The 17,715-nt window shown below is 45.1% G+C and overlaps 1 protein-coding gene across 5 annotated transcripts in view; it reads right to left on the reverse strand.

Moving 5' to 3' along the window:
- Positions 1-367: 367 nt before the first annotated feature.
- Positions 368-17,715, reverse strand: part of pax7a (paired box 7a) — a 47,069-nt gene continuing 29,721 nt past the window's right edge. For all 5 annotated transcript variants that reach the window (XM_070958913.1, XM_070958911.1, XM_070958914.1 and 2 more), the window contains 4 exons: positions 16,924-17,089; positions 16,296-16,489; positions 4,434-4,683; positions 368-3,231 (listed from right to left, as the gene is read on the reverse strand). In XM_070958913.1, the coding sequence (XP_070815014.1) occupies positions 3,116-3,231; positions 4,434-4,683; positions 16,296-16,489; positions 16,924-17,089 (726 nt within the window). In that variant the 3' untranslated portion in view covers positions 368-3,115. The remainder of the gene's footprint in view (positions 3,232-4,433; positions 4,684-16,295; positions 16,490-16,923; positions 17,090-17,715) is intronic.

Here is a 17,715-nt window from a genome sequence, read left to right on the forward strand (position 1 = left end):
GCTTTGACTTTGCATTTTCTGACCCAAAACTCAAAGATAGATCAGTTCACAGCAATAGAAGACAGTGAAAACAGGAAATTCTCACGCAAGAAGCTGAAACCAGAGAATTTCTGTCATTTTTGTTTGAGGAATGACTTTAAAAAAATCACTCCATTGTTGATTAATTTTCTGAAATCGATTAATTGAGGAATTGCACTCCTTCACACACACCCACATACACATACACATACACATACACATACACATACACATACACATACACATACACACACACCGCGCATGGTAAAACTAACTGGAAGTAAAATGGAGTAGATTTAAAAAAAACATACAAAACAACACACAGACTAAAAAAGAGACAAATGGCAGAATCAGGTTTGGATCTTTAATTGATAACAGTTACGCCAGTGTTACAGTAAACACACCAACAGGCTGAAGGTAGTAAATACCAGTACAAGTTTCCCACTACTCTAATACTTCATACAGCAGAATAAATTATACCATGATAATATACACACATGCGGAACAGAAAAAGGAGTAAAGCAAAGCACAGATGTCAGAAAGCAACTAAACAGGTTAAGGGTCAAACAGACGGGAGGGGGGATAAGGAGTTGAATGCTTTAAATATCCAAATGTTTATTGACGCAAGTGTTAGAAATGGGTTTGATACACTAAAGACGATTCTAAAATTCTTCCTCTTGAAAATATACACATGAGTGAGGCGTCTAAGCGGAGCAGCTGGAACTGCTGCGATTCAGTGCGGAGTCAGCGTTACTTTGACTTTTTCTCCTCAAGTCTTATTGGTCCACAAATCAAAGGTGACTCGATTCAGTTTCCCAGAGCAGAGAGGCTGTCTTCACCAGCTTCATCATCATCATCATCGTCATCGTCGTCGTCGTCGTCGTGCTGAACTGTTTGCGGACGCCCACACTGAAGTCTCTGCGGTTCAGGTGTGTTCTGGTCCATGGTCCAGTCATCTGGTCTGCACTAATAATCAGTCTGTGTGATCAGGTGGTCAAAAACACCCTCGAAATGCTCTGATGCATGAAGATGTTTCATCCAGCCACCTTTCAAATATACAGCGGTCCTGTGGTCCAGGGAGTCTGTCCGTGTCACCAAGCTTTCACTTTCCATTGAGCTCAGTGTGATCCTCCTTTATACAACTTCAATTGGAACATTTTTAATGGAATTTATATTTTACTAATTTATACAAATCCATTCTTACCTGGGCCCAAAACACAAATAAAACTTTTGGTCAAAACGAGGAAACCAATTAAATACAATTAAAACAAAACTGACAGAAAACAAGCCAGTTAAGGAAACTCAAATCAAACATTTACTTCCACAGATCCCTCGCTTACCTACCACTCAACATAGTTGTGTTTTAGTATAAAACATACTCTTTATAAACAAACAATACACAATCTGCTCCAGCTACTGTACAGTTTTCAGTTTTTAAAAGGCGACTGAGGACCGAATCCTGTCTTGAGATACGCTTTTGTGTACATCATCAACGCACTGATGCCAATGAAGGAAATCACGCACATCTCAAGGGAACAGCTCGTCCTGCATCGTGTTGAAAGTCAACTATGAGTGCTACACAAATGTCTCATATCCACTATTCTTTAAATGTTTTCTTCTTTTTGTACATTTCAGTGAGTACGTCAAAGCGGGGGATTAGAGGGGGCTCCGGTCCAAACCGGAGAGGGGGGCCAATCAGTGGTGTTACCTGTGCCCTTTCACAACTGACTGGATTATATGATTTTCCAGAGTGCATGTGAATGGCACAGCTTGTGTACTTTTTAATCTCATAACAGAAAGCGTAGGAATGCTTATAGTATATTCGTAGATGGAGCCTGTGGAATGTTTCAAGGAATGTTCGTTTAGTCCGAGAGTGGAAACCAACTGAAGGTGCATTTACAAAATGTGCTAATTAGTCTATAAAAACAGAAATACTGACTGGTGATGGGAAGGGTCACTGTGAATTAGCTTTGACATTATTTTGTGTGATTTAATCTGCTTTACACTGTTAAAGTCACACAGGGTTCCCTGGCAGATGGGATTTGGGAGGAGCGGGGAGGTGGGGGGGGGGTGGAAATTGAGTTAGCCCTCCTTGGCAAGGTCCATATTTCTAAACAAAATACATTAATTTCCCCAATCCTGTTTTTGCAAACAATGCCCCCCTCCCCATGGACCGTGGCTAAGGATGGGATGGAGGTTAGAAGGGGAAAGCTATTGGCCGCCAAAACGCTGCTTTAATTCCCTGCAGAATCCATCCAGCCAGACTTCCCACAGAGTGGCCAAGTTCTTTAGGAATGTCAAGATGAATATGAAAGTGGGAAGGTCAAATCGCTCACGAACATTAGAGCTCAGGGAACAAGCAGAGGAACAGCAGCTTGGAAAACAATCATCCTCTCTTGTGTGACTGTGCCGACACGCCAAACATGCACACGCAACAGACACGCGCTCCCAAATCGTCTCAGTCATCCACACTGTGTTTTACACACCAACGTCGAACAGAGAAAAGAGATACGAATGGAATCAAAGAACAACATAAATCACATTAACCATAATCATATAACAGCAACAATAATCTTAACAATATCAAAAAGGAACAAGAATAAGAGTCGTTCAAACGATATTGGCTTTGTTAACTACTATGAACAGCAAGGTCAAAGTACATGTTGTTGATGGCTCTAAATGTGTGCTGGACTGCAGCCACGACAAAAAGGAACCCGGGCCAAGGCGGCCGACTATCCTCGGGTGTTCTGGGGTCCTGTCTGGCCTTCTGAGCAAAACAAAACAGGGTTTGGGGCTGGGGTAGGAGTACAAGGAGCAGGCAGAGATGCCCAAATATTGAGAAGAGAGGGTGCAGAGCCGCCTGGTGGTTGACAATGGCGTGAAAAGTTTAGTTCCATTCCCCGAAGAGCCTTGTCACACCGGCAAGCGTCCCTTTCTCTGCTGCACAGCGAGGCTGCTTGTCTGAGCGCTGATGTCACGGCCGGGCTGCAGAGCGAGCAGCAGACAGGCGAGCTGGAGCTGGAGTCCAGACTTGATGGAGCATGGAGGTGGGTGGCAGAGGGCGGAGGAGAGTGGCGCAGGGTGTGTCCCGGGGACTTTAGTAAGCCTGACCCGTCTCCACCTGCAGCAGTCCCAGCACGGCCGAGTGGTCTCCAAGTTTCATCCTCCTCTGGGTGGACAAGCTCACGTTCTTAGCCAGGTAGTCCACGGCAGCTGCACAGAAACGAAAAGACACAAAAAAAACAAAACAAAAACACACACGTCAGACAGGTGGTAGATTCCTGAGACATATGTCCTATTCACTTTCGTTTCATTTCTGTGATTAAGGCTGAAATAAGTTGTGGCAGAAGCGAGTGAGTCAAATGAAAAACAATTCACAGACAGAGAGTGAAAGATAAAAACCCCTCCCCTGTCCCTTGTCTGAGGTTGGCACGCCGCTGGCACGGAGCATGTGCATCCTGGTAAAGTCTCCATGCTGTCACTCAGACGGGTCCCCGTGTGTGTTCTATGTGCCAGTCTTCATTACACTTGGCATCTCTGATTTCATGCCCTCCACACTCCACATGGCCGATCATTTTCATCCTCAGACAGCAGCTCTCTCCTCTCTCCTCCATTCATTACCCATCTACTGTGCTCAATCACCATCTTAATTAACCTCACATCAGCTCACATCCGCACTGCCATCAGTTTCTTGCTGCTGACAAAACACTGGTGCGCACACACAAAACGTGACGGGTTGGCACGCGCTCTCATGCATTCACGCACCGCAACACAAACACATTAAAAAAACAAAAAAAAGAAGAACACCAGCAGATGCACAATACACCAGATCACAACTAGAAGCTGCACATAAACACAAACAAATGTCGGCTAGCTGGCGCTGGCTAGCTTTTTGGGGAAGTGCGCTTCATTTTACCTCTTATGAATGGCTGTGACAGCATCAGTCAATTATGTTAATCTAATAAAGCAAACTCTTTCCTGCCCTGAGGGTGTGTGTATGTGTGTGTGTGATGGAGAACAGAGAAAGAGGGAAAGAGGGAGAGGTGGGCAAGAGGACACTGTGGCCCCTGAGGGTGTGCCGTTCTTTGAAGTGGCCCTCTCCTCTTTCCCATCCAAGTGGAGTGGGGTGTGACTAAGGCAGCTCTCTATGAGGATGGTGGTGGTGCTGGTTGGTGGTGAGTGTGTGTGTGGGGGTCTTTATCAAGAGCACGTGTCTGCCTCCACCAGCCAGGGTGCAAAGGTCAGGAGGCTCTCTTGCCTTGGAGCCTGAGTTTTAAATCGAGTCAACTTAAGAGGAGAAATAAAAGAATGACCTGCTCTTGTTTGGACACATAAAATGACAAAAGCAGCTGTTGCAGCAACTCAAGCTGAACGCACTGATACAGTGTTTAGATGTTAATGCGGGGTTTACTCACTCTGGCCGTACTGGCTATACTGGTAGCCTGCAGTGACGGGGTCCACGCTGTAGCTGGTGGCGCTGTAGGTGGGGGGGCAGTATGACTGGGAGGAAGCCAGGCTGTCCACACTCTTGATGGTGTCAGAGCGCTGGCTGCAGCTGGCCGAGATGGGGTTGGAGCTCTCCAGGCTGCTGTGCAGGGGGGAAATGGAAAAGTCGTGCTGGGGCTGGGAGGGTACGGCGCTGGGGTTGCTCAGGATACTCATCACCTGGGGGGGAAGGGGGAATGAAGGATGTTAGAAATTTGGAAAATTGAGGATCAAAGCATTGACAGAGTTGAGGGAAAGTACTTTTTTTCTGCAAATATAGAGCCATCCTAGCACTTCACGGTAAAGATGCCAATAGAAATACACCATTTCAACTTTGAAATAGGGACAGGGAAAAACTTCCCCATCGTTTTTTTTTTTTTTTTTTAAAGAGCAGGGGGAAGGATACCAGGAGGGTGACGAGGTTAAAAAAAAAGAGAAAGGGAACAAGAGAGACTGTTTCCATTAGCTGGCGCTGCCAGTAAGTGTTCTGCTGTGGGACAGAAGGGTCCCAGGGTGATAATAGACCCACCATCCGTGCCAGACAGCCCCTGTCCCGGAGCCTGAGGCCTGAGCCCGAGCCTACAGCACAACAAGCACCAAGGGAGTCCCTAATCCCTCGCCCCTAGCCTACCCATCTCATGAATAGTAATGGAGTTGGAACTGGTAAATGATCCCCTCAGATCCCCACACAAAGTAGGCTCCACAAACCTTACTGAGGGGCCCGCTGATACTGCAGGTTGAAGCTCGCCTGAATATCACAGTGTGTATATTATTCATAGTGCATAAAAGCTTCCAATTCAATATTCTAGATTAATGTAATAGCATGTGACATTCGTCAGAAGAAGGTCTCAAAATATGTTAAAATGGAAGAGATTACCTCTAGTGCTACTCCAGTCTGAAGCACAGCGGACCAGAACACTGTGAAGAATTTTGTTTTCTTATGCTGCGAGTTTCTTTAAGTGAAAAAGGAAAGTGGAGTATGTGAGTGTGTGTGTGTGTGTGTGTGTGTGGGAGGGGTGGTAAAAAGCGAATTGTCCCACACATGCTTCCCTCCTATAGCAGGGAAGCCTTCCCTTCAACATCAGGTTCATGTTGAGTTTTGCTATGCTGCAGTGGCCTTTGGCCCCTTGGCTGCTAAACCAATTAGCCCATCATGGAGGTGGTTACACAGGGGTGATGCATATGCAGACATATGTTAGCATGCATACACACATGAATGGACACAGGCGTGCACGCACATACACGCTGCAAACATAGAGGCAATGCATGATGCACTACGCCAGGACTATCCCACAGAGGGAAAATTAACCATATTCTGCAAATTAATCATATCTTTAGAAAAGGCCTCCCAGGAAATATAAAGCACTCGAAGCACATCAGAAACATAAAGGCTGGTTAGTCATTTCCACATGTTAATTCTATCAGTATGGAAACCCCCACCCCGTCCCCTCTCACATCTGTGGACAAAGCATGTGACATCTATCCATAAGAGGGAGATTCATGGCCCTCTTCATGCTGGACACATGTGATGCTCCCTCCCATATGGGGCCGAGCTGCAGACTCCGAGGAGGATGAGAGGAGCATTATGTCCTGATGGTTTGTGATGGCTCAGAGTGAAGGGGGAGAGCTTGTTAAATGTCCTGAGAGAGACAGCTGGAGGGCATGAGTCCATTTTAGTCATTGGTTAATTGAAGCTTGATTACATCGCTTCCTTATGAAATAGAATAGCTGACAATTGGCCTGAATATTATTCATGCTCATGAAAGTTCTTCAAAAGAAAATGACTTCTTATCATTGACATTGTAGCAGTTTTGCTATTTTAGTGAATTAGGATGGGTCGGCCGCTTTAGAGTCTAACAAGTGTTGTCATCTGTGAGGATGTCGCTCTTCTCCAGTTGTCCTTCCCAAAAGAAGATTCTGTCTTGATGATTTGAGTTTCACTAGAAGGGAAAAGGTAAGCTCTTCTGGAGTAGTCGGGTTCACGTTAGCTGTGCATCAGTTAGATTTTTTTGTTGTCTCATTTATCAAAGAAATTGTCCTCTCAGTTTGATGGAGGGACAGCTGGAGGTGAACTTATCTTTCAAGTGTCAGATTGCACCGGGTTGGAGTCACTTCAGCGTCTCAGCAAAGTTGCCTCCTTCCACCCACATCTACAGTATTCTATGTTATAGACAGGTCAGTTTTAATTGCATGGCTTTGCCACTTTGATGTCCCCATAAAGTTCTCTCACTTCACATTCAGGGGTTAGATGATACTGAGTCACTTAAGCTCGTAAAAAACACATTTGCAGCTGGATACCTTCACACATTTCTGTCGCTACATGCTATGCAAAACAAAACTTAACTCATATTAAATTCTGGCCCAAAGCCTCCTTAATCTTAGCCTTTGAATTTACCCTCAGACAGGAATAAAGACGTTTTTGTTCTACTTTAATACATACAACACGCACACAGATTGATAGCCATTAATGGAACATGGATTTGGATTGACTGGCTTATTGTCAGTGCAAAATTTGATGGAGTTTTGCTGGATGGGGTCTGGTGCACCAGGATGTTCCTCAAGTTTTAAATGACATATCTCCGTATGCGCACGAGCGCATTAAACAAGACGTTCGGAGTCTGAATTAGTGTAAAATTTAAGAGGTGAGAAAAATATCTTAACATCCCCATTACTTTTGCAAACATGCTCTGTACACTTTTGCAGAGAAGGCTTCCTCCATGCCTCCCTCCCTTCCTCTCCTCCCCCCCACCTCCTTCTCTTTCCTTGCATACAGCGTCCTCAGCAGCCCAGAGTTCGTTTGTTGTTTGACGTTGTGTGAGTGCTGGTTTGGGAGATAATGTGAGCCAGGACCTAGTTTAAAGGACAATGCTCCAGGGCGTTCCCTGCCTCTCTCACCCCCCCTCCCCTCCCCTCACCCTCTCCTTCTCCTTTTTCCGCTCCCTCTCTACAGATAGATTACTTTATAAATAATAATAAAAAAGTAATTAATTCTCTCAACTTCTGAGCCCTCCAGCCTGTGGCGAAGTGAATGAGGAAGTGTAAATTGATACAATGTGCATCCTTTCAGATAAATAAATAGCGCACTTGAGACACAAAAAGAGGCCCTTTCATACCTCCCTAATTTCTTCAACAGTCAAATTACATTTTTTTTTGTCGGCGTGAATGTTTGACGAGATGTTCTTTGTTGGATTTCTTTCCAGAATAGAACAATGTGACAGAAACAGAGCTGAGAGAAACACTGTGAGTGTTACAAGAAAAAAATAAAAACGAAAAGAAGAAGGGAGGGAGTCAGCAGTGAAACAGAGTGCAGATGTGCTGCAATACCACCATTTTTTTATTAGAACTTCCTGGTGTTATTATTTCTAATATCTTGTCCAATATTAAAATATGCAGCATTCATTCATTATTTAAACTTCGCAGTCTGGATTTAATGTGGCTCAAATTTGTGACTCAGAAAAATAATATTGCGACTATTTGTCGCCGTTCAGGCACCTGATGATAATAAGTGGGCACATGAACTCTTTCGTTGGACTAAAACAACACAAATTCAGAAATGTAAAGACAGGAAATGGAGCAGTGAAAATACGATAGCCTATAGAAAGCGGGTGAGGGGGGCAGAGGAGAGAAGAGAAAATGATACAGAGTGAGTGAGAGGAAAGTGGAGGCTTTGGGAAGTACAAAGACTCCTGTAGGACTGTGCTGGCCTGAGGGCTAGCCTGCCTGGAGAGCTGATAGGAGCCCCTTCTGTTCCATTCCCGGCACCAGCGCCAACACACCCCACTCCACAAATACTCTTAATCTGCGCAAGACTGGATTAGTTCCTCTGTCACCGATAGCTCCCTGTTCTGCCCAAATCAAAATGCCCCCAAGATGTACCTTTAAGTTAGGCAGAGGTCACCGGGGCAGGCTGGGAAAAATGAGCACTCCAAATGTCTGTAAGTTATCTGAGTGCTGCAGAATAGCATCTTGCACCTTAGCAGATCTGCCTGGCCGATACTCGCTGCAGCAGAGAATGATTAAAGATCCACAGTGATGACACTGAATTTCAGATCAATATTTGAAGGCCAGTCCTGAGGGTGTGATTACAGGAAGAGAATAGTGTTTAATTCTGGGACCCAGGAGTCACACAGATCCAGTGTCTGGAAAGTGTCTGACTTTGAGAACAGCCGAAATATTAAATAAAGACTCTTGAAAAATACACATATATTATACACAAGCAGAAAAAAAAATCCTACTTATTTTCTCTGATAACTTTGCTAAATCAAACCTTAGCTTTCATTGCTTCAGATCCATCCATCCATCCATTATCTATACCGCCTATCCCTTTCGGGGTTGCGGGGGGCTGGAGCCTATCCCAGCTACAATGGGCGAGAGGCGGGGTACACCCTGAACCGGTCGCCAGCCGATTGCAGGGCCCATTGCTTCAGATCCTCATTTAAAATGCCTCAATAAAACACATAAAAGCCTGAAACAAAATAAACCAAAACGGAATAAATAACAAATAAAAATATCAGGGACCCCCCCACCCAAGTCAGTCGACTCCTGCTCCCACAGTGTTCCACCCTTCCCCCATACCTCACATGAGAGGGCCGGCCCAGCGGGCAGTAAGGCCCCTCATCTGAGCAGACAAAATGACTATTTAAAAATAACAGTGATTGCATAAATTGAATTAAAGCGTTTTGGTCACGGTGGAGGTGGCGCGAGGGGTGGCGTGGGGCCATAGCAGACAGCCAGGATGGTGGCAGGCAGCAGATGACGGGCTCTGGCCTGCATGCCACTGCGTTAATTGGCCGCGGCACATTAATAAAAACTGAAAAGTGTCTTCCAGTGCCATAGGATGAAGAGACAGAAGCAGAATGAGAGGTAGAATGGGCGGAAAAGGCGGGAGGGGTGGGGGTTGGTGCTGGAGGGAAAGAAATGGGCCTTTGAAGAATGTGCTGCGTATGGGGGGCTGGGGTGGGGTGCTAATTGTGTTCAATTAATTGGCTGATTGGCACTGACAGAATCTGGGCATTGACAAGGCAGGCACAGATGAGGACGATTAGTGGGCACTGGAACAAGCTGTCACTCCTCACAACATGTTAGCCATACTGCGCCTGTGTCTCTTCTCCCTGCGCGCCATGAAGCTGCTCATGCATACAAAGGAAGCGAAGACAAGCGGAAATGGATTCGAATTCATATTTATTTTTGGGGTTGTCCTCACCCCCTCTCTGTGTCTTTTTGCAAATTTTCATTAAACTAAATCCTCTCCAGCCCACTTTAGCTCATGCTAGCCTCAATGTTCAAGAAAGCACAGCTGCTCAAACTGGAGGAAGGTCCCCCTCCCTCTTAAACATCCCGCAGTATAAGCTATAAACTTGGCCCCGCACTAACCAGAGGTTAATATGCCGTCTATTGGACTGCAATTGGAGAACGTGTGGGGAGCAATCCTCTATTCTCTGCTAGTGATATGCTTGAGTAACTATGGGATGGATTCAGCCACTGGGAACAAGAGAGGCCCCTTCAAAGCACACACACACACACACACACACACACACACACACACACACACACACACACACACACGCATGCATGCACACAGTCACATATACGCGCACGCACGCACGCACGCATGCACGCACACAAAGACTTCAACTCTCCGCACCTTGCACCAACGCCTCTTCTAAATTAAACGGCAGATTTTCTGATTCCAGGAGAGTGGTTACAGCGAGGCAGTGTGTGTGAGGGAGCAGCTCCAGAAGGAAAGCGAGGCAGATCGAGGAGAAAAAAGGGGGGAGGAAGGAGAGGGGGGGGGGGGGGGAGGGTGATGGTTGTTTGCTAAAAACAGCAGGGGCCAGGTCTAGTGAAAAATGTCAGGTCAAATTGTTCTTGACAGTGTTAATATCTGCACCTCATAGCCATAATTACATGTAAATAAATAGTGAAATAGCTCTCAGCTGGAGACTGAGAGGGGAGAGCTGCTGCATGAGACAACCAGCTGAGGACCAAACCACCTCCCATATTCTCATCTCATTGTCAGGAGGAAGAAAGGAAGCGAGAGAGAGAAACACATGCAATGAAGCATGCTGGCAAGAGATACTCATATTCCTAGCATTTATTTACAAAGGCTAAGAAAACGGTGAGTGTTAGATCAACTTTGCAAAAGGGGTCTCGAGCACGAGTCCACAGTGAAGCAGGGACCAGGACACCAATGAGGGACATGCAGAAAGAGATGGGGGGAAGAAGGGACTGAATGAGAAAATGTGGGTGAGAGAAAAAGTCAGAGAGAGTATTAATCACATCTATGCACCTGTCAGAGTGGCATCTGGAACTAAAAGGAACCACATGTAGCTAGACAACATCCCGAGACCTCCGGCTAGCAGGACAGGTTCACAGCAAACCAGCCCTCCTTCTTCCCCCGGCTGTCCCACAACCCCTCTGCACCCTGACCCTTGACCCTGAAGAGACAGGTCAACCAGCGTATGCTCAACAGACACTTCACCTGCCTTATACACTGCATTTATTATTATTATTATTATTATTATTATTATTATTATTATTATTATTACTATATTATTGTTGCTTCAGTGCAAGTCACCTTCAAATTGAGGCTGGAAATCTCAGGTGAGCATGTGACACAATGTCTGTGTGTAATAGGTATTCTAGATAGGATCGATGCCTGTGCCTATACTTTAATAAAGGCAGTACCACTCTCCACCTTATAGGCATTTCAACTGCGTGGGACACACAGCATGTGAATCAGTCTCAGTCATTTTCCTCCTTAAATCCCCATCTTCTAGGATTTACTGAAATTCATATTGGCTGCCTCTGCAAGATAAATGTAAATCACATTCCCTTATATTTACTATTTATCAGGATGCAGCAGCTCACTTTCAGCAGGAAATATCTCTCACCCGCACACAAACACCCTTGCATTTAAATAGCATTTTTATTGTCCGCCATAGCCTTTCATCTGGGCGTAGGGAGAAGAGCTGCCTCTCCAGGGGAGAGAGTTGGAGCAAGAGAGGAAGGTGGGGAGAGAGAGAGAGGGAGAGAGCAAAGCACTATTGGCAAGGCATCATGGGATGACAAAAAGCCAAATGGAGGGAAGGAAGGTTGGTAGGTGAAAAATAGATTATGAATACATAAAGCTCAGACCAAAAATATTTTGGAATGAGAAAGAAAATGGCTTCACTTGCGTGCTCGGGAGACCTAAAAGATGGAGTGAGCAACAAATGGCTCAGGTACACAGGCGGCTAGTGAGCTGCAGCGCCGTCTCAGCTAGCAGCAAATGAGGCCCACGTGCAGAGCTGCAGCTCTGACCATGATGTGCTCTATGAGTGGCTCTCTGGTTCTGTAAATAGTCATAAAGCTTTTTAGACTGAGAAACAATGTTATGTTGTCAGTTATGTCTGACTCATAAAAGCGACAATCCATACAGATACGAGTCTCTGCAAGCTGCAGAAACAAACATGATCTCACAGAAGGCGAAGGCCAGCGCGACACGAGGACGACCGCGATGTGTGCAGAGGTACATTTCTGGTGTCACAGACACAGAATCTTTCCTCAGAGTTCAAAAGTGTTGCAAAACAACAGCAAACACTAATAATCTGTGCAGAAACAGTATAGCCAGTGGATATGATTTACAGTCCCTGGATTTTCTTGGCAGCTGCCAACAGCAGGTCTCTTTTTTCTGAAAGCCTCTTACATCTTTTTTTATACTTGCCAAATTGAAACAGTATTTGTTTTAATGGGAGTTCTAATTAACCAGTATGTATTCCCCCTCTTGCTCTGCGAGTGGCTGAGCTATGAATGCAGGCTATGTGCTCATCCCCTTTGATTTGTTGTCAGTGGAGCCTGCCAGCTGACACAGTGCCCGGTGAGAGGCTTAATGCCCAAGTTTTAATAATGTGGGGGACTACATGAATCTCCCCCTCTCATTGGTATTCAGGTGCAAAATGTCTTGTTAGAAGTCAGGGAGGGAGGCGGAATGAAGCCAGCGCTCCAGATTGTTCCGTACATTTTCCCCTCTCCATTTTTTTTTTTTTTTTTTGGCAACGGCAGAGCTTGCTTCTTAAAAATAATTCATCCCGTTTTTAAAAGAAGCGTCTGCGTGAGCTAATGGAAGAGCAGCAGCACAGTTTGGAGTCTCCCCTGGCTTATCTCTCTCAGACAGTTGTGGGGAGTCGCTGGTGAGCATGGTGTCAGCGTGCGTGGTACGGTGCAGCGCGGCGCGGGCAGGCAGGCCTGGGGACACAGATCAAAGGGAGGCAGGGGTGAGAGCCGCTCTGCCTCTGATCCCGTGTACGTGTGTGTGTGTGTGCGTGTCTGTGTGTGTATGTGTGGAGGCCCGGCCCACTCACACAGCCCAAAGGCCCTCCTCAGATACACACACACACACACACACACACACACACACACACACTCACTCACACGCACATCCTTGTCATTCCAAAACACACAACACTTTCATAAAACTGCAAAACAGAAAAAAAAGTTCCTCACAAAACTTTGTGAACTTCCCTCATCAAAACAGCAATAAAATCTCTGTCCACCGCACCTACGGAGTTCACCGACTACCCCTTTGGCCTACCACATGTCCCTGTCATGCTGAATAACCTCTAAACACCACTCAGCAGCACTGCGAAGCATTCAATGATGCATTTCCCACTTACACTCTACAAGAAAAATGCCTTTTGTTCTTTTTTTTTTATAACCTGGTGTCATTTTTTTCTAGAAATTTCTCCGAAGAGTGAAACCCAAGCTCTGCCACTGAGCTCCTCTCGCATGGCTTCAGCTCTCCAGTCAGCGCAGTTGTTTTCTTTCCTCTCCCAGCAGGTGTCCCTGTCATGCAATAATGAGGAATTTAGCCCAAATGTCTCCCCACAAATGCAAGGCCCATGAACACTGGTTCAGAGAATCGTTTGAAAAGTATCTCGAAGGCTCTTCCTATTACCAGGTTTTGTTGAAAATAGACAACATTCTCGAGAGATGACTATAAAAGCATGACCTCTTCAGCTAAAGGAAAGCAAATAGTGCTTATTTGTTTTCTAGTATGCAAAATTTAAACTGGAAGCATCAGGAAGGCCATTTGAAAGGTCAAGACAAAGGCCTGTTTCAAACCAAATATTAAAAATGAAAAAAGCCATAATGAAAAAGCAGACATAAGCTTAAATCTTCAGGGAAATATAGAAAAATACTGGAATGCTGTCCTCCGTGCCCTTGCCTTTCCTTCTTTCCAACACCTGCTGTGCCGCTAAATGAAACAAGACCAACAACAAAACACACTTCTGGTTTCATACCTTTTGCCCAGCCATGCACAGCTTCACTCTCACCACCCCTAATATACTGCCTCCCTCGACCAGCCAAACACGTTGTATATCCCACAATGACAGCAACCAGTTTGAGTGTGCATGGCTTTTCCACCGCCTGTAATGGGAAAATGTGTGCTGTCGGGATAGGTTATGGGATTGGGATGGACGCGAGCTCCTGTCGGGACTGCTGAACGCTGCAGGATTCCATTACAGACTTGGCACCTCGCCACCGCAGCCCATTTACTGGGAATCAGAGAATTTTTGTCAATCTTTACAGCAACAGCTAGGCCATCAATGCCAGACACTTGAAGAAATAGCTTGCACATACCAATGCACAAGCATATCTCCTGCAAACAGATGCTGTCTGTAACTTACAATATCAAATTCTCATTTCCATCTCGATAGACCGTCTCTTTGTGTTGCTTTTTTTTCCATTACAGGGAAGGGAAAACAGGAGAGTGGAAACATGCTGTAAATCATGAAAAACAAACCGCGAGGTGTCGAACGCGGGTCGATAATTTCCCGAAGCTGAAACTGATTTGCCGTTTGAGCGAAATTTGTTTAAATGCAAAGACAAAAAAAACTGTGACTCAGACAAGGTAAACTTAGTGTTTATTGTGTGAGTTTTATGTGGTTAGCTGCATGTTTGTACAGAGAGAGAGAGAGAGAGAGAGAGAGAGAAGAAGAGAGAGAGGGAGATGAGGGCTGCCCAGCCCAGCAGGATGCTGCACCACGGACTGAACTCTGATTCTGCTGTCAGTGGGAACATTCATCTCCATGCTGAGAGACTGATAGGAATGCCACACAGCATTCTGCATGCATTCAATACATTTCAATTCTGTGCAGTGCAAACATGGTGTGACACATCAAAACATCCACACCACATGCTTCTGACCCCCTCTAAAATTTAAAACACCACTTCCACAATTTAAGTTCTAAATAAATAAATTTAAAAACAATTCAGGTGTTTTTTTTTTTTTTTTTAAACATTAATCAAACCCACTTGATAGAGTAATTGAATAGGGAAAATCCAACCATGCTGTACAGTTGCCCAAAGGCTCCTGTCCTAATCCCCACTATGACAGGAAATGTTTAATATCCCAACACATTCTTGAATGCCTGTGAAGAGAGGGAGAGAAAGCGACAGTGTACCCCATGCCAGTATTAGAGAGAGCCATTAATGAAAAAAAAAAAAAAGCGACTCCATGTTCCTGGTGTTTTTCTGCAGGTTTGCAGTGAGAGCATTAGCAGTTAAAGCCCCTGTGCCACGATTAACAATCAAACACGCTGTGAGCCTCCATGTTATCCTCCGTCGCTCCAGCAGGAGAGAAAATCTCTTTTTTGTCACAAAATCCTTAATTCTTTCTTCTCTGAAGAAAGAGGGTAATACCAAGAATGTTTCCAATCTGCTTTGAGAAATATTTGAAGAAAAAAAAAAAAAAACTCCCAATAAAACACGTGTGAACGACGGGGTAATTGTGGACAAATGCAGCATTGAAATTCATTTTCAACTCTTTACACACCATTTCAATCTTATTTTCTGCCTGTTAACCACATCTTGTTGGTGAGGGTGGGCAAGACTGGCCAGTATTGATGGGTAATTGTGTATAATTCACTCCGTACACACGATTTGCATCAATACAAATCATTTTTCATTCTGTGCTACTTAAAGCTCAACCCTTACCATGGAGTGGCATTTAAACGCTCATTAATGGAGGTGTCCAAAGAGGTTAACATGTGAAATCCAGCGCTTTTCAGAAGAGGAAGCAAACAAACCCGCACATACAGTATTGCACATTAAGATGGCAGAGAAGAGAATGGGTAGAGATGTTTTTGGGCTTCTATAGATTTAAACTGCAATTAGCTGACCCAGGATCCTAAATAGTCTGGGTGATGTTTTTCTTTATCATGACAGGAGGGCACAAGATCATGTGAAGTGGCCAGCAGGATAAACCTACAGAAAACCCCCATGCAGAGAGCACGTTGCCTCTGTCACTGCCTGGAAATCATGCAGTAAAGAGATGAGGAAAAACACTCATAGCACTGGAGTCTTCCAGCTGCAGACAATTACGAGAAGAAGATTATGGGTCTACATTTATAAGCTTTAGCTAATTATTTCATCTGCATGTGTTCTCTCTGCGCTGCGCGGGATTTAGATGTCCCAGGAAAGTCAAAACCGCTGTTTGGAGCAGCTTGAGCACTTGCGGTACTATCAAGATGAATTTTAATTTGTTGATGTTAATCCAATTGTTTTACAAATGTAGCAATTTAGAGTAGCTAAAATAAATCCAGGGCTTAGGAAGACGAACATAAAAGCCCACACTGGCAGTTATTTTGCTGAACATGCTGTTTCTGAATTTTAATTTCAGTCAAATACAATTACATATTCTGAGCAGGGAGAGGAGGAGGAGGGGTGGAGGTGGTAGACTGAAGGATGCGAAGGATACCTATATGCGGGAACATCATATAGAGAGGCAGGTGAAACTTGCTTGGACTGACCTGTGGGGAGAGCCCGTTGCCGACAGGGTTCATGTGGTTGCTGGATGCTGAGGGGCTCATGAAAGTATCGGAGTAGCTGGAGAAGCTGTGGCGATTGGATGAGAGACCATAAGCAGAGCTGCTGTCAGCGCTCAGACCTCCCTGGTGCATGGAGGATGGAGGCAGGGGTTGGGGTCTGTGCAATGTGCTGCCCTCTGACACGAAGAACAACACAAGGAGTGCACAGGTAAGAGGGGATCGAGAGAAAAAATACTTCTGTTTGAAGCTATACAAGAAGTAGCCTCACAATGTAAGGTCAGTATGTTGTCAGTCATACGTTGCGTGTCCTTCTTTCTACATTAAAAGTGCCTCAAAGAGCAGCAGTGAGAAAATAATTGAAGGCTTGTTTCTGTTTCACTGTGACAAAGATGTGATTGTAAACATAACTACTTGCTGCACGGTTCTTATATGCTGCACATGGTTCATATGAAGTTTAGAATCTCAGTAACATCAACATGAAATATGACATGCAACAAATAAATAGCACTAATGCAATCTTTACCAAAATTAGATTAAAGTCAGAGTGCAGAGCATGGTATGTTTTTGGCCTGAAATATTGCGTGTGTGTGCAGAGGGCGGTGGGTCTTACCCTGCGATAGCGTGGTGCTGGGGTAGCTGGAATCCGGTAGCTGGTAAGTGGGTAAAGTTGGCATCCCTGTGGGTGGGAAACCTCCAGGAAGCAGGTGGTTGAAGGCCGCTAACTGATTGGCCCCGGCCTGCTTACGCCACCGAGCTCGCCTGTTGCTGAACCACACCTGTAAAGATGAATGCACCCAACTTGAAATCAAAGCTTCAAATTCTTTATTTTTACTCCTTTTCAGCTTTGAATGTCTAAAGTCGCTTTATTTTCCATTCACTTTAACTCCATTTATGTTGCTACTGTGAGCATCTGACTGCAGCAGACTTTCAGTGGAGGCTCCTGCCACCTGTGATTAATCTGCCTGTTAGCGTGAGTGGTGGTGCCGCGGCTGGTAGCTGAGAGTCTGCTGTCCCTGTGGGAGCAGCCATAGAGGCTCAGTGGTCCATCCCTGTTGTTCTTAAGGCCTGAAGCTGTGATCTGTGTAAACATGCTGCCCTAAGCCCCCTTCAGAGGGAAGAAGTCATTTAAAGGTCAAACATAGGCCAATAGCCTCCACACCACACACCTCAAGTATGTTTGTGAAGCTGTTAGATGCTTTGAGAGAGGTTATTACTTTCCTGGAGACACAGAGACACATTAACCAGTATGCTAACACTGTGCTGTTCTGATGTGGTTGTTTTTAAAGTTTTAAAAGTCAGTGTGAAGAGAAAGAAAGCATTTTAACTTTGGAGTAGAGACAGCGAGCTTCAGCTAAGGCTACAAATGGCAAATGCTCACAAAATGAGCAGCACCAAATTCCTT

The sequence above is a fragment of the Chaetodon trifascialis genome, chromosome 3, assembly GCF_039877785.1.
Source record: "Chaetodon trifascialis isolate fChaTrf1 chromosome 3, fChaTrf1.hap1, whole genome shotgun sequence".
Lineage (NCBI taxonomy): Eukaryota > Metazoa > Chordata > Actinopteri > Chaetodontiformes > Chaetodontidae > Chaetodon > Chaetodon trifascialis.